The sequence below is a fragment of the Ahaetulla prasina genome, chromosome 6, assembly GCF_028640845.1.
Source record: "Ahaetulla prasina isolate Xishuangbanna chromosome 6, ASM2864084v1, whole genome shotgun sequence".
NCBI classification, from domain to species: domain Eukaryota; kingdom Metazoa; phylum Chordata; class Lepidosauria; order Squamata; family Colubridae; genus Ahaetulla; species Ahaetulla prasina.
The window spans coordinates 70,017,390-70,039,381 of record NC_080544.1 but is presented as its reverse complement, the minus strand read 5'-3'; the positions used below and the strand labels follow the sequence as shown (position 1 = coordinate 70,039,381).

Genomic DNA, 21,992 nt, shown 5'->3' with positions numbered 1-21,992 from the left:
TTATGCTGCAAAATCTCCATCGTTCATTCATATATTTATTGAGATTCTGAATCTTTCACAAAATTTATCTAATATTTTATTGTGTATAAAGATAGAATTCACATTTCTAAAGATTTAATGTAAAAGGACAATTGTTGAGACAATTTTTTAAAGAAGTATTCTTTTTTTCTTCAGTAATTGAATATTTCAGGTAAAGAGATTGCATGATTTTATAATCTTTATAGCTGTATCTTCTGTAATCCCATAGGAATTTACTAACTATCTGCAAAAACATGATGAAGTCTTGATGGAGCTTGAGAAAGCAACTAAGCGTATTAAGAAACTGGAAATAGTTTATAAGGAATTTGAACTCCAAAGAGTTTGCTATTTACCCCTTAATACTTTCCTGCTCAAGCCTATCCACCGTATAATGTACTACAAGCTGATCTTGGGAAGACTTTGTAAACACTATCCAGCTGATCATCGAGACTACATTGATTGCAGGAGTGAGTAATAGATTAAGCAAATGGTTACAAAGCTTCTAACTCAGGGGTGAAATCCACTTACCTTCGCTACTGGTTCGAGTGCGCTCTTTACTGTTGCATGTGTCTCCTCCACACATGCGCAGAACCTTCTGCGCATGCGCTGAGGGTCAAAAAAGGATGACGTTCGGTCGGGTAGGGTGAGCAGAGCCTTCCTCCACCAGCACTACCAGTTCGCCCAAGCCGGATAGAACTGGCTGCATTTCACACTGATCTGGCTGACATTTTTTGTTTTCTTATTTTATGTTGCTAACTGATATTGAGTTGGTGAAATGATATGGCTACAGAATTAGTTCATTCAGTTTTGTCACCTGAATCTCTTGAGTAAAAAATAATAAAATACATTTTAACAACTTCCTCACAATCACCCATTTTTAGTCATCTGTTTGGATCACTGCAATGCGCTCTACATGGGGAAGCCACAATTGGTACAGAATGTAGCAGCTCACACAGTTTTGGTGCCCAGCAGTTCGCCCAGTAATATCACTGCTGTGTGAACTGCATTGACTTCCAGTTGCTTTTGGGGGGCAATTCAAGGTGCTGATTATCATCTTTAAAGTCCTACATGGCACAGGGCCAGCTTACTTTTGGAACTGCCTCTCTGTGAGGATATGTGCCCATCCTTGTAGGTTAGATATGATGTGTGTGCTCCAGGTTCACTCCCTTGAATTTTGCATTTTGATGGGACCTTGGACGCATGCCTTCCCAGTGGCTGACCCAACCCTTTTCAACAGCTTCCCTTCCTAGATCAGGCGGATCCTAACCCTTTAAGTCTTCCGGAGCACTCTCTCCATTCCCCCCCCCCCGTAGCATTGGTCTAGGACAGTGTTGGTGAACTTTTTCGTCACCGAATGCAGAAACAGGAGCGTGCATGTTTGTGTGTGTGCTAGGAACCAGAAGAGCAGCCACCTGGCGCGCATGCATGTGCCGAGAAGATGATCTTCCGGTTTCCGATGCATGCATGTGCACCAGCCAGCTGGTCTTCGCACATGCATGCGCGCCAGAAACCAGAAGACCTGGTGGCCAGTGGGCATGTGCATGCCGGAAACTGGAAGAGCAGCCGCCTGGGGTGCGCATGCGTGCCAGGAGGCTGCTCTTCTGGTTTTCGGCACTCCTGCGTACATGAAGACCAGCTGGCCAGCACACACACCCAGAAGAGCAACGGGAGACGACTCGCATGCCCAGAGAGATGGCTCTGTGTGGCACTTCCAGTACGTGTGCCATAAGTTTGCCATCATGGGACTAGGATGAGGGTTAAGCTGTAAAGATATTTGGTCTGGCATCTGAAGACGATTGTTTTTAATTATGATTTAGGGATTGTTGTGAGCCACCGAGAGTCATTATATAAGATAGAGGGCCATGTAAATGTTGTAGACAAGCTCATTTGGGTATGCAGGTAAAAATAATTAAGTAGTTAAATTATATAACATCTCAAAATTATGTTTCTTAATAATCCTTACAGGTTTTATAGGTGTATATTTAATTCAGAGAAAATTTGAATTTTTAAAAATAGATCTACTAATGATAAAGTATGCTGTAAATTCTTCCTTGATGTTCTGATTGTTTGCCCTTGGGTGGGCAATTTTTTGGGTAATTCTGTAGATGCACTGAAGGAAATTGCAGATATGACATCGCAACTTCAAAACAGTTTGATCCGGCTGGAGAATTTCCAGAAGCTAATAGAACTACAGCATGATCTTCTTGGCACTGATAATCTCATAGCACCTGGAAGGGTAATCAGTTCTTTTCTGTGTTAAAGTCTTCTTTGGTTTTATACAGTATTTTGAATTGGTTATTACTTATATCCTATAACCTTGCTTTAGGCATTTGTTGTGTTACTTTAGAGTTAACCTAGGTTAAAGTGTTGCTGCTTGAAGTAGAAATTTTGAAATTATACTTACATGTGCCTTCTAAAATATGTTTCTAACACATTTTAAGCTGATTTTGAGAAAGGCTCATGTTGAAGATATCAAGAACACTGTTTTAATATTTTGTTCCATGTTAGTCTGCAGGGGCAATGAGAACCAGCATGGAACTAATGAATGCATTGCTATGAAGTCTACTTTCATGCTTCTTTTGTGCTTCTTTTGGGGACCTTTTTAGCACTCCTCTATTTATGTTGAGCCAGTTTGATTAAGGCACCAGAGACAGTGAATTGTAGTTCTGCCTTAGACACAAAGCCAGCTGGATGACCTTGGGCCAGTTACTGTCCCTCAACCCTAGCAAGGACCTCTTCTGAAAAACCTTGCCAAGAAAATTGCAGGGACTTGCCCAGATAGTTTCAAAAAATTGGATATGATTGAACAGAAAAAAAATATGTATCAAAATTTAAAAAATCCAAAGGCGTGGTCATAATATAACCAAATGTAGCCATTGTTAGTAATACCAGAATGTTCAGAAGCCAGTTTGCCAAAGGCAAATAATTTTAAACTGCCTTTTGTGCAAGCAGTGGGTGCATGTGCGAAACCCTCCCCCTCTCTCTGCTGCCACTGCCATGGCTGCCAGTTCACAGAGCCAGAAAGGTTGGGGATCCTGTTTTAGATAACAAATTTGGTATTGATATGTCCATTCTATCTTCATCCTTGCATTCCATATAGTAAGCTAATGTAGTGTAGTGGAAAGATCCAGATTCTCATCCTCAGTCACAGAAACTTATTGAATGGTTTTGGACCAATCCTCCTTCTCTCTCGATGGTACCTTCTTCACAGAGTTGTTACTATAGGAGAAACAGGAAGCACCAATGCTGCATGTGAGTGAAAGAAGGCTTATAATCCTACATAAATAGATCTTGCCTGCTAGTCAACCATACCAGAATGGCCACCTGTAAATAGAAATTGTATTTTTCAGAGGTGGCTCTCAACAAAACCCACATCAGTTTATTTACCTCACAGGAAACTAAGCATTCCCCAACAATTTGCAGCAGTGGTAAAAAAGATCTCTCTGTGATGCGAGTAGCAATAGAGACTGAAATTTCCATTGTTAAGCAATGCTGTTATAAAGCACAATGTCATGTGACATTGAAGGCTTGTGAGTCATCTCCTTGAAACTTCCTACCAGCTTCCAACAAAGATTTTAGTGAGGAAGCTGGCAGGAAGTTGGAAGTAGCAATAGCACTTAGACTTAAATACCGCTTCACAATGCTTTACAGCCCTCTGTAAGTGGTTTATAGAGTCAGCATATTGCCTCAACAGTCTGGGTCTTCATTTTACCACCTCGGAAGGATGGAAGGCTAAGTCAACCTTGAGCTGCTGCAGTACTGCATTCTAACCACTTTGCCCCCAAATCTCAGGTGATTCACAAGTAGGCTGTCATGGTCAACTCAGACTCAGTAGAAGAAGGAGAATTATAGTTATCAATCTGAATGGATTCAGCTGGAAGAGTCATAGGCAGGGGAAAGAGCATTGCCTATCAACCACGAGAAGCAGCTATCATTGGTCTCAGAAGATGAAGAGGCAAAACTAACATCTGCCCCTAGTACAAGGGCCTGCTGTGAGGAGAAGAGGCTGAACAAAAGCAAGAGCGTTGGTCAGAAAAAAACTTGTCCCCATCAAAGAAATAGATTAAGGTCATGCTGTCCCTGTATAAGTGGACCTGTGCACCGCACAGATCTGTTGGTGACAATTGGCTGTTTACCTCACCACCATACTCTCAGCCTATTTTCTCATCCTGGACCCTCATATCAATGGTGGGTTCTAACCAGTGTTACCACTGGTTCACGCACGCGCTTTGTATTGAACGGTGGCCAACAAGCACAACGCAGGCACAGTGGGGCTGGGGAAGGGTGTGTGGGTGGGGAAGAGCTGCCCAAGTAGCTTACAAACTTCCCTGCTGTGGCTTCCCCATTGACTTTTTTTGTGGAAGGTCACAGAGCACGTGGGACACTACAATTGTCATTACTATAAGCCAAACATCCAGAAAGTGATCGCATAACTGTGGGAGGGTTGAGATGGCTGGAATTTTGAGGATCAATTGTAACCACCACTGGTTCAGCATTGCTGTAACTTTGAATTGTTATTGAATCAATCATTGTTATTCAAGGACTATTGGAGCCAACTTTTCTTGTTTGACTGTTCCACAGGAATTTATTCGAGAGGGTTGTTTGTACAAACTTACCAAAAAGGGCTTACAGCAAAGAATGTTCTTTCTGGTGAGTTGATATCTTTGCTCAAGGCTGTCACAAAATACAACTGTAATCAGAGATTGTTTTTAAAAAACAGAAAGGTTTGACAAACAAAAATGCCCGTCTCAGTTTTCAGATATGTTGCTGTATACAAGTAAAGGTGTAACAGGGACCAATCAGTTCAAAATACGAGGACACCTCCCGCTGCATGGGATGCTGGTAAGTAACTCTTCATACAGCTGCCAAAAATTAAGATAATATGATATCTCTTCTCTTAATTTACACATTTTCCTTATAATTAACTATTAAAATATTATGTTTAACTATTAAGTTATTTGTAAAAATAACAAAAGTGGGATATAAACAAATGAGAAAAATAAATCAATAACCATTGTCAATTGTGATATTCCTGGTGGCTCTGAATTTTTTCTAGATGTTCTTATAATTTTTGTATGAAATAGAAGAGCAAACTTTGTCAATTTTCTGGTGTCAGAACAATTAAGTAACTACAGATGAACTTATCATGATGCTGTTCTTTGTACATCTTCATGGATGTTGCAGTTTCTGTTACTCCCACACCTGGACATTGCATGCTCTTTTACTTTCCAATGAACTTTTTTCTATGTTTATGTTTGATTTTCAGCTGATAGTTCTGGATCCTCCGGTAAGTAGTAAGCAAGACAAATAGGACTGCTATGTTTAGACCTATTGAAGTGGCAATGTAATTGTAGTTACTAGTTTTACCCTCTAGAACAGAGGTCTCAAACTTTGGGCAACAGGCCATATATGTCATTCAGTTCAGTCATTCATGAACCCTGCCTTGTTCTCATACAGCAGGAGAGTCAGAAGTAGGGCAACAGTTTATGAATCCTCCCATAGTTTAACAAAGGAGCATACTGTACATGGGACACATATTCACAGCTTTGGGGAAGCCAGGCAAAGGACTGGCAGCCTGGGGCTGGCTGTAGTAGGAGCAAGAGGGGAAGGCGCTTTTGCTTCTCCTCAATGCAAAAGCCAGATGTCTCTTATCCAGAATGAATGTCAACCTCCTGTCATGATTGTTCTTGTGTACCTTTAAACCTCCTACTGTTCCTGTGTAATCCTAACCTCAGTTGCTTAGGTTCATTGAAAGTTTTTCTATCACACCACACTTTTCACATCTTGTTTGTCACCAGGAAAATGATCAGGTTCTTTTGTCATTAGCTGAGGTCAGCACCACTACTCAGAAAGGTATGAGACCACGTTGTTGGCCAATTTATTACTAATCAGTCAGCAGTAGCAAAAACACTGAAAAGCAACAGATATAGGAATGGGTAGTTTTGTGATTCTCTGCAACAGTCTTTTTGATGCTGCGTAGAGGCTTTTGTATCAATGTAGGAAAATGTTTCCTTATTGTGGATGTCAGGCTAATAAAATATAGTAGTCCTCATGAAGCCCCATGATGATAAGAGTTTGTGTCAGCCTTACTAGATAGACCAGAAACAAAACCAGATGAACTAATTCTGCTTTATTATAAAATGACATTAACAGAAACTTGCAGATCTGAAAGTACTTCTCTCCCCTATTCCCTTTCCTGTGAGCTAAGCTGCCCTTTATCTGACCAGTCCTTTGTATTCTGTTACCCTGTCTCCCAAGGTCATTCCCTCCTAACATTACAGTTTGAGACCCTCAATTAGAAGGTAAATGGCGATGAAATTAACAGCGCTTTTAAAAAATAGCTGATAGGTAGATTGTCACAATTTTTCATGCCATTTCTTTTAATTCAGAACACATGCCATTGTCCATTGAGTAACCAGGCATATTTCTGTTATTTCAGGTGGAAGAAAGTGAAAATGAATGGTCTGTCCCTCATTGCTTCACAATCTATTCAGCTCAAAAAACTGTAGTAGTGGCAGCAAGGTAAGAAGTTGTTCAGTAGTTTGTTGGTGCCAAGGAAGGGATGTATATGTTGATAGTTCCAAATGAACATGTATGTCTGCACAGAGAATGCAGGCATACCATCCCAACTCTGTTCCAGTTTATGCAAAGAAGACTCAGATTTCATAGTTATAGCAATGGAAGCATTGAGACAAAGTTTCTATCTGGAGGAACATCCTGAGAAATAAATTGCATCCTGCACCTTAAATTTTGAAATTTGCTAATATGATTGTTGTTTCCTCTGTTCCTTTTGTTACCTCAGATTTCAAAAGAATTGGAAAAAATATTGAGATGTGTGATAGTGTTTCAAAGTAGGATTTTTGATAGTTGTATTTGAGTATAAAATGATTATGGCAAAATTCTGGAGTGGTCAGGATGTTAGCAGTATTCCAGTATTCTTTCTTTTCTATGAAAAGGGAGGAAAGTATTCTATATAGAATAGAATAGAATAGAATAGAATTTTTTATTGGCCAAGTGTGATTGGACACACAAGGAATTTGTCTTGGTGCATATGCTCTCAGTGTACATAAAAGAAAAGATACGTTCATCATATATATTGGATAATAACCAATGTTTCTTTGAAATATAAAATACATTACAATTTATCTGTGAACACATGATGCTTAATGTTTATCTGTGCTTCTCAGCACTCGTCTGGAAATGGGAAAATGGTTGGAGGACTTGAATATGGCAATTGAAATGGCCAAGAAAATGGTTGAGAAATCAGGCATATTCCTTGAAAATTCTCTATCCAACCGTTCTAACAGTAAGTACCATGTTTATGATTTATGATAGTACACAGTGCCTGCTTTCTTAGGACAGCAATAATATGACTACAATAATAACAACCAAAAACATTTTGGCTAAGTAAACTATACCCTCTCAGACACTCCTGATAAAATCAGTCTTGGCAAATAAGAACTTCCCGTTGTTAAATATTGGTAATGAATTTTGTGGTATGTGATCTTTTTTCTCCATTATTTGTATTAAAAGTAGCTATCCTTTGAACCCAGTTTTACAGTAGCCACAAAATAGATTTTTAAGAGTTGTATATTCCTGACTGACTTATTTTATAGGTATGAGATCCCATATGACATCTCAAGAACTATAGCATTGTTACATAATTTCTATGTATACTTTCCTCACTGAAAATCTGATCCAGCCAAGTTGGTTACAAAGTTGTGGCTTCCTCTATAATAACAGTAAAGTATCATCAGTTCCAAAACGTTCTGGACTGCAAAGGTCATGGATGTTAGAAACAGAGTTAACTGATGAATAACACCTTTGAGAGAGACCTACTTAAGAGATTCTTGTCACTATCATTATCCATGTACTCCTACATGGATAATTAAATGTCTCTTAAATGTTTGCTCCCTTCTCCTCCTTCAGGATCCTCAGATGAGGTTTCTCTAGAGCAGGAGTCCGAAGAGGACATTCATTCTTCTCGTAGCTCCCTGGACAGGCAGAGCCACCACCGGGCCAACACTACCATACATGTCTGTTGGTACCGCAATACCAGTGTCTCCATGACTGATCACAGTGTGGCCGTCGAGGTACCCAGCAGCAGTTCACGCATCACTTTCACTTACCACTCTGTCTTGGTTGCTGGTTTCTCTAATTCTATACATGCATTTGCTTTTAACCTTCATCCTCTTCATTGCCTTCAGTAATTTCAATGGCCATATGAAAAAAAATATTAATGATTGCAATATGATTTTTGTGGTGTGTGTACCTCTGCATGTTCCATTACAAAGTAGTGCTTTGAGGAAAGATTTAAAATGAAAACAAATAAGGAAAGCTGGTAAAGTCTGGCCCCTAGAATTATTTCTAACTCTTTAATAGTGACTTTCTTCTGAGTCATTTCTCTAAGGGGAAGGGGCCTTCTATTGCAACAGTCAATAACACTGAAGTTACTCCTCTCCTGTCTCTTCTTTGGGGAATTTTTTTCTTTGTACCCTCTTTCCCATTTTTAATTATGTCCTTTCTTAGAGTGATTTCTCTCCCTAGATTAAATTTCTTCTCATCGTGTTCAGCTTCCGGAGTGTTATGGTACTGGCAGGCAGGCATACTCTGGAGCTCTTTCACATAAATGTCCCCCTACCAGTCCATTTAATTGAAAAGAATGAAAAAAAGCATTTCCATTATTTATAGTCCCAGAAGTATCTCTTCTGTGCATTTGCTTGTGCTTGGACTATGGACAAATCTAGATTTGTAAGATATCCTATTCTCATAAAATGTCCCCCAGCAAGTGTTATTTGGAAGGAGTGATCTGTGCTTCAAGATAATATATGTGCACAGCATTTTAAGAGTTATAAAGCTATAATCTGTCACAACTTCTTTTTAAGACATAATAAACATATTCAACTCTTCTGACAGAGCCTCTGCTCACTCTAGTAGTGCCTTCTTTTTGGTATATGCTTTTTCATAGAATGTCTAAGGGAAATAGTATAACTTGGTGGAGGTGCCTGCTAGAGAAATAAAACTCTTTCATGGAACAAACTCAGAATGGGAAACAGAACAGTCTTCTACAACCTTTCCTCCCAGATACTAATGTTAGCGAAAGGAATACCTCTCTGTATATATATGCCTTAGTTTTCAATAAAAGATAAGTGAATGCAGCCATATGCACAAAAGTAGATTCAGGGATAGAATTCCCAGATTTAGGATGTTTGTATACAACTTTGTGTTGGCTTTGTAATTTTAATGTAACAGCTACAGTGGATTTGATAATTGATTGTCAGCATTCACTCAAGAAGGATAGGAATATAAATAGCAATAACTGTAGATCAGTGTTTTTCAACCATGGAAACTTTAAGATGTGTGGACTTCAGCTCCCAGAATTCCCCAGCCAGCATGAATAAGTAGTCATTTAGTCTTCACTGCCCACTTTGAAGGAAATCAGCTTTCTGACTGTGGAACGATAAATGTATGATCATCTTCATTTACTAACTCTAACTAACATTTTGCTTTGGTAAATGCATTAATCTTCTTTTCTCATTAAAGCCTTGTGATCTCTTTGCACTGCTGCTTTTAAGATTCATCATCCATGAGCCTCACACATCTTCAAATCATTTTTTACTTTTTACCTTTCGTGCTATTTTAATGATCTTTTCAGATACCACCCTTACTTATTCTATTTTTTTTCTTCCCTTTTCTGCCTTGCACCTCCTTCCTCTGCTCAGTTTGCTGCTCTGTTGCTGTTTCTCCAGAGCTTCCTCCTCGCTATTTACTGGGCCAGACTCATCGGCCTAACACAATCACCCATGTTTGCTGGTATCGGAACCAGAGCCTATCCCTGTCTGATTATCTATGCATGATTCAGGTAAACTGCTTCTTTCAGTCTTAACAGGCAGATATATTTTTACACCACCACTATTCTCACTCTCTCTGAAACACTACTAGTATGAAGCAACAAAAGATCTAGCATATTGAGCCAATGGTAAGAAATCATTTGTTTTGCAAAAACCAGATTGATCAGTTTTGTTGATTATATGCACATTTACACACTTGCTCACATGCCTTGCCATTATTTTTATTCTTTCCCTGCAGTTCTCCAGATGTTAAATTACATCTGCCACCAGTATAGTACATTGGGTACTGGCAATTGTAATTCAGCAATGCCAGTTTCCAGAAAACTGTTTTAGATAGATTTAATTTATACTGTAATTTTGTTTCTAACAAACTAGACTTCTTTTCCAATGGTGCTTTGGGAAGTGGTGTAAATTACTCTGCATAGCTTTACCTTCTACTTCTTTTACTCTGTGTTTTTTCTCAGTCTATTTACCATATTGTCTCCTTACCCAGATTCTGTTTAGTTCTTTGCATGACGTGAGAACTAAGAAGCCAGGAGAAAAGATTTAACTGGAGAAACCAGGGTTAGAAATGGTTTGAATAACTTCGGCAGTGATTTTTTATTTTTATTTGCATTTATATCCCGCCCTTCTCCGAAGACTCAGGGCGGCTTACACTATGTTAGCTATAGTCTTCATCCATTTGTATATTATATACAAAGTCAACTTATTGCCCCCAACAATCTGGGTCCTCATTTTACCTACCTTATAAAGGATGGAAGGCTGAGTCAACCTTGGGCCTGGTGGGACTTGAACCTGCAATAATTGCAAGCAGCTGTGTTAATAACAGACTGTCTTATCAGTCTGAGCCACCAGAGGCTCTCTGATTACTTAGTTGGGATTGTCATTGATTATTATTCTATCCTGGCTAAGGAGGAAATTCATAATACATCTAGATATTGGGAAGATATTCATATATACACTTTTTAATATGAATATTAAATATTCATATTATAGTAATATACCTTTTAGAGTGATCTTTCCCAACATGACACTCTCCAGTTACGCTTGAGATGTTGAACTACAATGAGATGGCTGGGAATTCTGAGATTTCTAGTTCAGTACAACCATAGGAATGAAATTGGGCAAGGCAGACCTAAGTCTGTTTTGTAATTCTTCAAAGTTAGACTCAATCCTGAGTGGTGTGGTGGCCTTGTGGTAAAGACACTCTCCTCCCACTCAGAAGATTGCGGTTTGAATCCTAGGTAGTGGCAGATTTTTCTCTCTGAGGGTGCAAAGAAAAAGTATCTGCTGGAAACTCCACATAGGCAGGAAGGGCATCTGGCCAGTAAATGCTCAGCTCCATTCAATCGCCCCAACTTTATCCCAAATTAAGGGATTGCAGGATCGTAAAAAGACGAAAGAATCAACCCACATCTTATCTTTCGTGCATTTTCCCCTATAAGTATCTCAGTTTCAACATTAGAAGCTAATATATGTAAGCAGGAAAGAAGCAGCCTTGCGAACAAAGAAATTAGTGATACAAAAATCAACTGTTCACAATGAATGTTATGTAACATTTCTTGGCCTAGGAGAATCAGGCCTCAAGAATAGCAATTAGTTTTTTAACTACTACAAGCAACATCAGTAGACTTTTACTGTGGTATCTCACAATATTATTTCTCCTTCTCCTTTATAGAACCAACTATCAGGGTATCTGCTGAGGAAGTTCAAAAATAGTAATGGTTGGCAGAAGCTGTGGGTTGTTTTTACAAATTTCTGTCTGTTCTTTTACAAAACACACCAGGTAAGATAAAAGTTGCACATTTTCAAGATGAAAGTATACTGGAATGCTAGAGGGAGGACTTGGTGACCCATATAACATAATGATCATCCGTGAATGAAGATTAGAAATAACATAATTCTGTGCCTTCATGAGTGAAATGAAATGTGCTTATCCTGGATCCTCAGGGTGGACTTGATAGGGGGATAAAAATATGAAATCCTGTCTAAATATCTGGATGACTATGGAACCAATCATAATAGTTGCCGGTATCTAAAAAGATTCCAAATTTAATCCATATAAACCAAGAGCAGAGCAGTTGATTTTATTTTATTCAGTTCAATTTCTATGCTGCCCATAATGATTCTACAGGTAACAGCAAATATTTTTACAAAGTGTTGCCTTTGTAGTTTTGGTCCTTTTTTGAAGTTGTGAAAGTTGTGTAGTTTTACCACGTGAAACATCCAGCAACATACAGTGGTGTAAAAGTTTCAGTCTCCATGACTATGTTAGACTATAACAGATATAACTCCATGAATAATGAAGTACTGTATTCTTATATGTGGATATGTAACTGGTGAGTGTTAATTTTATTGCCTCAAAGTTTAATATATACATGTAAGGCCTATTCAAAGAACTGGAGTTTCCAGGTTAATTAGTCTGGTCTTTCCAGATATGGTATAAAACTCATACCTCATGACCAAAATAGCTTGCTCTGTTTTTCTCCCCCCTGCCTTTCCAGTAACAAAGCCCAGATAAGTCCTGTGGCTTTCCAAAAATCCCTCAAGTATGATTACAATCAGCTTCCAGCAGCTTAGCCAATGGTGAAGTATGATGGCAGTTATCATTGTGGAATCACACATTATCTCATGATTTAGAATTATGGCAATCTGTTGGCTAATTTTATATTCTGCTGATTTTTTCTCCCCATGGACTAATTTGGTTAACTGTATTTATCTGTAGTGAAGAGAGTTAGATATACCTTTCATATGCATTCTTTAAATGATGTGGCATTATTTTATTTATAACTTTATAAATTATTCTATGTTTGTTAAAGAGTAGCATAGAATCACCAAAATAAATAAATAAATAATTTCCAGGATGATTATCCACTGGCAAGTTTACCACTTATTGGTTACACAATCAACATGCCCACAGAGGCAGATGGCATTCAGAAAGATTATGTCTTCAAGCTGCAGTTTAAGTCTCATGTCTACTTCTTCAGGGCTGAGAGCAAGTATACTTTTGAAAGGTAAGTATGTACATTAATCAAAATCTATTCAAGGAGCTGATTACCCCAAGTTGTTATTTTAGGAGTTCCTGAATATTAGCCTGGTAACCCAATAAGAAATCCACTTGTCTTTAATAAATGGAGTCCTGCTTTATACAGCCATTTTGATAATCACTGAAGAGAAATATATAAAAATATAAGATTCCCGCGGTGCAAATTTGGTCTGAATCCAATAAATGCAGAAATGTTCTATGCAGAGGTAGAAATTGAATAAATGCACATTGTCAAAACACGTAGGAACAGTTTTATATGTAATAATAGTAAACTTTATTACATTCTATGACTAACATACTGTACATACATACATGCATATGTATTTATGTATTGTATATGTACATAAAATTCTGCATTATTGATAAATTAATTAAAAGAAATTAAAAGAAAAAAGGGAGGATAAAATATTGAAAGTATTAAATAAATGCAATTTTCTTGGACAATATGTGCTGGGTAATATGAAATCGTAAAAGCATGGAGAGCCAATATAAAAACTAGATTAGTTTAAAAAAATATTCTCCATGTGGTATTCTCCAAATATTCTCTAATGTAGGACCTCTTTTTAATATGACTTAATATGCACTTTAGAATGGGGTGAGTAGCTACGGTATTATTAATCTCTTGGTCATAAATAATACTGCCATTAATTGTCTGTAGAGATTCTCAGTCATTTATATTCCTTGCAGATAGCTGGTAATTTGCATCATTTTGAGCAGGGGTGTCAAATTCGCATCATCACAGTGTCATCACATGATGTATCGTGACTTCCACCCCTTCGCTAAACCGGGTGTGGCCATGGCCAGCGTGTGACGCATCCGGTCCATGGGTTGCAAGTTTGACAGCCCTGTTTAGAGGGTGCTCCCATTAATAATAGAAATACTGCCATTAATATTCAGCAGCTGTAATACTACTTTTCAGTAAGGTAGTAAAAAGGGAATCTAACACATAATAGCTCTATGAAAAGCTACCACATAGTACAAGAGTCAAAATGCTAATTAAACCTTTGGGTGTTGCTTTTCTCATCAGGTGGGTGGAAGTAATAAAGAGAGCCACAAGTTCTCCTGGAAGATCTAGCCTTCTGACTCCAAAGGATGAAAAGGAAAGTAACATAAACTGAAAAGATAGAGCTGGCTCTCTGTTGTAAATTATGTGCAGCAGTCTGGTGGAAGTCAGGAGTCTGACTTTGGCAACAATGAAAGGAGACCTCTGTTACTCGCTGTAGACGGTGGACAATTTCATACTGTAGTATGAAACACGGACTAAACTCCCACTGAACTCAAATCCAAAGAGAGAACATGGTGCTGGATTTATATATGGCTCAATGTTGTTGTTTCTATTTATATGAATAGATTAATTGGAAGTGTTTGGCTGGTCTGAAATCTTGTGATTTTGAATTGATTTCCTAGAACCCTTGAATGTTTAGTTTGTATTTAGTAACAATCTTTATTTGCACACCAGATAGGCAACCTCTCCCCCATATTTTGCAAGCTAGCTTTACATTGTTTATATCATATTTCAACTTTCAGTAAAATGGAGAGTTCTAAAAATTGCCAGCAACATAAATTTTAATTTTCCAAAATTGATATGATGCTTTTTTTGTAGAGGAAGCAAGCAAATTGTCTGGAAATTTTGCTCAGAGCATGCAGTTAATTCTGATACAAAGGAAATCATGTCTGTATCACTGCAATTAATATTTTGAGTTCCCTGTGTCCTGATATTGTTCCCATTAGCTTCCTATATCTATGTGCTTCTCATGACTTTTGAATAATGTTCTTTTATTTTCTTTCTCTCTTTATAACTCTGGAGTTATAAATATGGATCCAACTTTGTGGAATAGGAAAGTCAGTTTAAAAAATAGCCTATTCCCTTTGTAGCAAAAAAAAATGCCTGCCGCTGCATGTCCAAACAGAATCAATATTTTTTTTCAAAAAATCTGAAGCAGCAGTAGAAGGCTGGGTGTTTATGACCACTAATTATGGATAAATAATGAAGTACTAATGAATTTTTATTCAAAGGAATAAATAAATGCCAATGATTTACAATGTAAAACTGGAACAGGCATAACTTCAAATGTATACAACATTCTGTTATTATGATGGTTCATTTAATTTAGATACCACACAGCTACAAGTCAGAAATAACAGATATCCCATTCACAGTTGTCTCCTGTAACTTAGTGCCATTGTCCTATGTCATGAAAGCAAAGTTAACGTGTCTGTCTATATCAGGGGTATCAAACTTACGTCGTCATGGCAGCATCACATGACGTATCAGGACTTTTTCCCCCTTCGCTAAACTGGGCATGGGCGTGGCCAGCATGTGACGCATCCAGCCCATGGGCCGGGAGTTTGACAGCCCTGGTCTTTATGGTATGTTTCAGTGAAGATGGAAAAAAACCTACTCTAGCAAGAAGGCTCCATGTTTCTTACATGGCCACATATTGTCTTTGGGTAGCAGTGTAAAGTAGCTACAGAGGGCTGGTGTTAATACAGCTCTATTTGTTAGATTGAGCAACAATGTGGTGATGGGTGTTGTACTGTAGGAGAAAGAATGTGGGGTGAAATGTTATCTTTGTATTTTGAAAGGTGGGAGGCTGAAAATAGGACTTTACAAAAATTTTGATTCAGTTCATTACTCATGGAATTGATTCAAAAACTATATAAAATTAGGGTTTCTTTCCCACAGAGGGAAAAGGGAAAATTTTGACATCTTTCTTGATGAGGAGCAAATTCCTAAAGATTTATTTAACATAATGGCCATTTATTATATCTTCTGTCTTTATTTATTAGTATGTTTTTGGAAATAAACTATTATAGATCTCTTAAATACGTTTCACTGTAATCAATCATGCGTAATCTGGGCTTTCTAATAGTTGATAGGATTTCACAAATAATATATGGGAACAGCAGACCCAATAGGGCAGGGGTTGTTGGATTTTTATTTATTTATTAAGCTACTTAATTTAGCTACTTTATTAAGCTACTTTCAAATTCACAATATTCCCTAGTAAACTTTAGCAAGGATTTAGTCACCTTCTCTCCCCGCACTTTCTCCTAACCATTCAATAGATTCAAATTAAAAAGACATTGTAACTTTTTTTCCCATTTGTGAATATCTTACGTTTTTCTAACTGTGTATATGCTTGTGAGCTATGAAACTGCTCTAACATGCACATTCACCTTGGAGTTTAAAATTATGCTACTCTCTATATATCCTTCTTTAAAGAGAACTGAGGTGGCGCAGTGGTTAGAATGCAGTACTGCAAGTTGCTTCTGCTGCCTGCTGGCTGCCTGCAATTGGGCAGTTCGAATCTCACTGGCTCAAGGTTGACTCAGCCTTCCATCCTTCCGAAGTTGGTAAAATGAGGACCCACATTGTTGGGGGCAATATGCTGACTCTGTAAACCGCTTAGAGAGGGCTGTAAAGCACTATGAAGCGGTGCAGAAGTCTAAGTGCTATTTGCTATTAAAGATAAGGCTAAAAATATATTGTCCTTCTCTTCCCCAATTGACACCTGAGGTATAGTGGCAATGAGTAGAAAAACTCCTATGACACATCCTCTTCTTGACTCTGGCAGAGTTTTCGAGGTGGGATCCTCCATATCAGATGCTCCCCCCACCATCCAAGAAAAAAAAAATAACTTCAGCCATGTAATAATATCCAACCCTTTTTAATTTCCAGTCACCATTACTCTTTATTATAACCATTAACAAACCTTTGGCACAGTTAAGACTGTCTAGTTTCATTTTAATCCCCGAACCCATTATATCTGTTACTGTTCTGCATAAGCATTTAGGACAGGGCTATCTTAAGCAACTTTAAGATTTGTGGAGTTCAAGTCCCAGAATTCCTCAGCCAGCATGTCTGGCTTAGCTATTCTGGGAGTTGGTCTACAAAACTTAGTTGCCAAGGTTGGAGAGCCCTGACTTAGGACAGTGTCTGATGCTAATAGCCCTTCCTCCTCTTAGGGAATATTTTTTTTTATGAGAAAAATATTTTCAGCTTCTTTCAGTTGACTAGCACAAAAGATTACTTGATGTCTATTTGGATATATAAACAGCCAGGGGAAGCTATCATCAGATACAGATGATAGTAAATATATTATCTGACAGGAATATTCAATATTTTTAAAAGTTCTGCAATTTTGAGTCCCTTTAAATATCCTTTGCTTTATGTTGCCAATAGGTTACAACATACAGTAGTTGCCTATAAAATCAGTTGACTAATTCCTATAGCTTATCTAAGATCAAACTTTATCCTCAGTTAAAAAATAATAACCTAAGGAAAGTGTACGTGTAAACTCTGGCCCTTAATTAGCATCAACCTGAAACTTTGCATTCATTCCATAAACAATAATACCAGTTATCTTTGACTGGGGAGATCTAGGTTCAAGCCTACCCCTCTGGCATGGAAGACCTGGCAACTGATCACTAACATTTAGCCCAAACTACCATATTGGGTTGTTCGTGGAAAAATTAGAAAAGCAGGTACTTATCTTGAATTCCTGGGAGAAAGGCAAAATATAAAACTAATGAATAAAGAAGCAAAGTCACATTGTTTTACAAGTTAATTTTTATTGGAAGTGGCAGATCCCTCTTGCTGCTTATTTGAATAGCAATAATTGTTACTTTGAGTATTGGAGTCACTTTTGGGAGCATTCTGGCAATACCGTGTGGACTAGCATAAAGTACCTTTTATGAACAGCACAAAGTAGCAGCTTCCTGTTCTCCATTGGTATATTTTTATATTTTGTGTAAATAATTTGGAGAAATAATGGTGAAGAAATTCGATTCAAATTCATGAGTGTGGCTGAAATACAACTGTCCCAGATATTTCTTAAGAGCATTATGTTCCAGCATAATATCTGAATATTATTAACAGAGCATTTTTCAGGGAGGATAAACAGAACTGGAAGATCCACTTCCACCCACAAATGTAATTATTAGGCAGTCACGTCTTTCTCAAGTCATCCATGGCACTATCAGATGTTACAGGATTAGAAAATGATACTTGAAGACCTCCCACTTCTATTTTTAATACTGCTATAGATCTGCTAACTTCCTACTTAAGAGTTTCAGATTGCTTAGAAAATGATAGGATACCTCCTAAAACTATTCAGGTCCAACATAGAGTAAACAGTTAAAGAGACAGAACAAAGAACACGTTTCAGGAACGTCACTTAGAATATTCTTCACTGGTTGGCACCACACTTTTATTTTAATTTAACAGAAAATTTTAGCCACATTTCACAAACAAAGCTCTAAATGTGTAGAAACTTTGAAAGGACTCTGTTGTTTCCTCTAACTTGTAGGAGTTGTTAATGTCTCTCCTTTTTAATAAGTCCATAATACTTTGCTTGCCAAAATTACTGAATCAGATATGAGTTGACAGTAATGAATACTGTATAGCAGCAAAAGGCCTTGCCACACAACAAGCATTTCTGCTTTGAGCTATTGTCACTGAAACGTGGCCAAGGGCAGATCACAGCAGCAGACAAGCCTGCCTCACAAAAGGGGCAAGCAGACTGAGGAGGAAAATATCACCTGTATAATTAAACTGAGAAAGTCTAAAGAAGATTCTCTTGAGTAACAGCTGTCTATTGCTATCTAGCTGACTGGCAAGAGATCATCTATGTGCTTAAGTAAACTTTGCCTCTGGCCAGAGGAGAAACCCACCAGCGTCTCCTTCCTTCTTGGAATGTGTTTGTCTAAGAGTTTTGATTTTCCAGCAGTCAGGATTTTGCTTTGAAACAAGGTCTGACCTGAGCAAAATTGGTTATTGTTTAAAAACCTCCATGAAATGCATTGTAGAAATTACCCTCCCCGTACTGCAAAGTAGTCCATGATCATTTGCTTTACAAATCCCATCATAGGCGCATGACACATACACACATAAAGGCTCTGAAATGACTGGGAATTCATAGCACAATGTTAACATCCAATAGCAGGTAATAATTCAAGATGCAGTTCTTGTGGAGCGGGTAGGGGTGGGGGAGTCACCCTTTTCATGAGCAATAAAGAGCAACTCATCAGCGTGCTGAAGACAGGTGGTTCCTACTGTGTGAGAACCTAAGGACGAACAAGAGACATCTGTCAAGCTTCTCCATCTTATGTTATTAAGCCAAAAGTGGGTAATATCACAGGCATGTAAGTTCCACAATGAGAATTCCACTATTTAGGTGAGTACACTTTGTATGTTGTACTTTTTCATATGTCCTGTGCCTCAAAATAGTGGAAAGCTGAAATTCAACAGCGAAGATGGGAGAGCTTTGCATGTCACCTGTGACCCTGAAGTCTCAGATGGCTCACCTTCACTTTACAGATATTATATATAGAACTCGTGTATTATGTATACCAGCGGCCCCCAACCTTTCTGGTTATATGGACCAGTGGTGGGGGCGGGGTGAAGGGGATGGTTTCACGTCTGCAACCTAATACCACACATGCACAAATGAAGCTTCGCGCACTTGCCGCCACTTGAGCAGCTCGATTCCCAACAGGCTGCAAACCGAAGGTTGGGGACCCCTGATGCATACCATAACCTTTCTTCAAATTCAGTAACAAACAGGTAGAACATTGCTTTGGGCTAAATATTCAAAGTCGTGCTTAGCCAAAATTGGTGTGGATTAGTACCAGAATGGATTTTCAGTATACTGTCCAGAAACTGTTCAAAGGACTAAGTTCTAGAAGCTGACTTATACAGGAAGGAATCCACAATTTATAGCACTTACCTAAACATTGTGGGCCCAAACAAAAGGCAGCATAAATTAGGAAAAGGTCATTGTTGCTCTTCTGACACTATTAAGTTTGATCAGGCTAACAGTTCTTGCTGATTTTACCTTTGCACTCGTTCCACCATATATGCAATCAGTTTATCTGAGATTCCAGGGCAAGACTCTTCAGCTAAGCTAAAAGCATTTTCAAGTTCTTCCATGGCGCCTACGTTCCCTCCAGTCTGCTTGTGCTTGTCTTTGAGCTGCCAATAAAATATAATTAACACTTTGTTTGGAACAGTCACAATATTTGTTTTAAATTTTCATTTTATGTCAGAGATGATAGTTATTTAGTTAGTTATTTAGTTAATTTATTTATTTGATTTATATTGTTGCCTATTCGCCCATGGCGACTCAAGGCGGCTTACAGAATATAAAAAATCACATTTAAAAAGCAGTAAAACTCATTAAAAAAAGCAAATAAATTAATGTAATAAAATCACCCCTGACCCAAATCTCCCGCCCCAGTGACAGCCACTCACATGAGCCATTTAATGGGCTCCATCCCGCTCTGGATTCCCCAGGCCCACTGGCAGAACCAAGTTTTCAGTGCCTTCCGGAAGAGAATTAGAGTCGGAGCCGTTCTAATCTCTGGGGGAATGATGTTCCAGAGAGAGGGAGCCACCACGGAAAAGGCTCTTCTTCTGGGTCCCACCAGGTGTATCTCCCTCAGAGATGGGACCCGCAGCAATCTGTCTCCCTGCTCTAATGGGTCAGATAGATGTGACTGGCAAGAGACAGTCCCTCAGATATCCTGGTCCCAAGCCATGAAGGGCTTTAAAGGTGACAACCAGCACCTTGTATCCAGAACCAGAATCAGTACCTTTGAATTGTATCCAGAAGCAAATTGGCAGCCAATTATGTTACTAATTTAAGAATTTCAGTAATTCAATTAATATCTGTGGCGAGAAAAGTCATAAAATGGGACAAAACCCACTTAACAAATTTCTCATTTAGCACATAAATTTTGGGCTCAATTGTGGTCATAAATTGAGGACTACCTGTAGTATATTTCTTTTACTAATTTTTGTCACGTATGTTTCATCCAAATCCAAATGTTTAGACAACTCTTAATTCCAGCATGAAATAATCATAGGTGAGAGCTTGAGACCAGTTCATATATGAAACTGTGAACACCCTACATGTTAGGCAATATAATATGGAACATGCTTGTTTCATTAAAAATAGCCTACGCATCCACCACCCAATAAAAAAAAAATAGTGTAGCTTTTCATTTCTCCAAATAGTACAATCTCTGGAATCTCCTATTTAAGTTTCAGGACACTTGACATTTATATTTCAGAAAAACGTTAGTTCTGGACAGACTGCAGCCTAAGAATTTTTCCTTAAGAAATTTCTCCATAAGAAATTGAATAGCTAACTATGAAGCAAAACCAAAAGCAAAAAATATCAGTACAAGAGCAATCACTCTGTAAGCAAAAACTTGTTTGGCTGAATATCTTTCCTCTTTGATTATCAGTATGGCTTATGTATCCATCTGTACTTAGTCCTGAAGATATCCTGACCTAAGTCAGTTACCTTTTGCTTTGCGCTTCCCACGCAATCAGGATGCAAAACAAGGCAAAGCTGAGCAGATTGTGAGAAAAGAGCAGCAATGTGTATTACCCCCTCTGGTGGAAGAAAATGCCTCTTGCTAGAAACACACTGAAAAAGTGCCAGACTGGCATCAAAGAAGCAGTGAACTGATTTCAAACAGATACTGTGAGGCTAGTGCATTGTTACCAACTGCTAATTTTGGTTTTGAGTATTTTTGGCTTGCAAGAAGTATTCTGTACGTCATAACCAGAAGGACACTGCAGTTCATCTTCATGCTATACCTGACATCAATGAACATTTTGGCATTGTGAATCGCCATAAATACTTGCTATTTAAATATAAAAATGACCACCACCCCACCAAAAAAAAAACTATGCATGACCCAATAGTATAGGTAAAAACAACTTCGAAGCCTTTATGAATATTGGATTTAGACACCTGTGTTGAACCTGTACCTCATTTTTCCTTTCAAAAGTCATCTCTTGCTATGCACTTGCTTTTCAGATTTCTATCCATTTCAGAGCTCCTCACCTAGTTATCTAAGCCCTTTACATGTTACAAAGAAGTTTACAGAAATTGCCAGAGACTCACCTCTCTAAAGACAGGACGGACGAGAGTAGAGAGACACTGGGACCGGGGCTGCCTCTTGATGGGTTCACAAGCCTGGAAAGAAAAACCAAGGTTGCCAGCTAGTGTTTTCCTATGCAAGACTTCCAGTTATCAGAACAAGAATATTCAAGAACTGGT

At 38.3% G+C, this 21,992-nt stretch overlaps 2 protein-coding genes across 4 annotated transcripts in view; one reads left to right on the top strand and one right to left on the bottom strand.

The window, feature by feature from the left end:
• FARP2 (FERM, ARH/RhoGEF and pleckstrin domain protein 2) overlaps nucleotides 1–16,600 on the top strand; it is a 70,654-nt gene extending 54,054 nt beyond the window's left edge. Inside the window, exons 18-27 of one of the 3 annotated variants that reach the window (XR_009155822.1) lie at nucleotides 248–485; nucleotides 2,124–2,254; nucleotides 4,600–4,668; nucleotides 4,771–4,860; nucleotides 6,458–6,540; nucleotides 7,206–7,324; nucleotides 7,948–8,111; nucleotides 9,741–9,880; nucleotides 11,548–11,655; nucleotides 12,732–12,746. Coding sequence is in view for 2 of the 3 variants with exons in the window: in XM_058189184.1 (XP_058045167.1) it covers nucleotides 248–485; nucleotides 2,124–2,254; nucleotides 4,600–4,668; nucleotides 4,771–4,860; nucleotides 6,458–6,540; nucleotides 7,206–7,324; nucleotides 7,948–8,111; nucleotides 11,548–11,655; nucleotides 12,732–12,883; nucleotides 13,943–14,033 (1,245 nt within the window). In the remaining variant the exon portion in view is untranslated. Of the gene's footprint in view, nucleotides 1–247; nucleotides 486–2,123; nucleotides 2,255–4,599; nucleotides 4,669–4,770; nucleotides 4,861–6,457; nucleotides 6,541–7,205; nucleotides 7,325–7,947; nucleotides 8,112–9,740; nucleotides 9,881–11,547; nucleotides 11,656–12,731; nucleotides 12,884–13,942 lie in introns of those variants that run through there. The other 2 variants (XM_058189184.1, XM_058189183.1) reach the window with 2 other exon arrangements.
• Nucleotides 16,601–17,470: 870 nt separating this feature from the next.
• STK25 (serine/threonine kinase 25) overlaps nucleotides 17,471–21,992 on the bottom strand; it is a 35,380-nt gene continuing 30,858 nt past the window's right edge. Inside the window, exons 10-12 of the mRNA XM_058189185.1 lie at nucleotides 21,837–21,908; nucleotides 19,755–19,891; nucleotides 17,471–18,984 (exon numbers count right to left, since the gene is read on the bottom strand). Of these exons, the coding sequence (XP_058045168.1) occupies nucleotides 18,945–18,984; nucleotides 19,755–19,891; nucleotides 21,837–21,908 (249 nt within the window). The 3' untranslated portion in view covers nucleotides 17,471–18,944. The remainder of the gene's footprint in view (nucleotides 18,985–19,754; nucleotides 19,892–21,836; nucleotides 21,909–21,992) is intronic.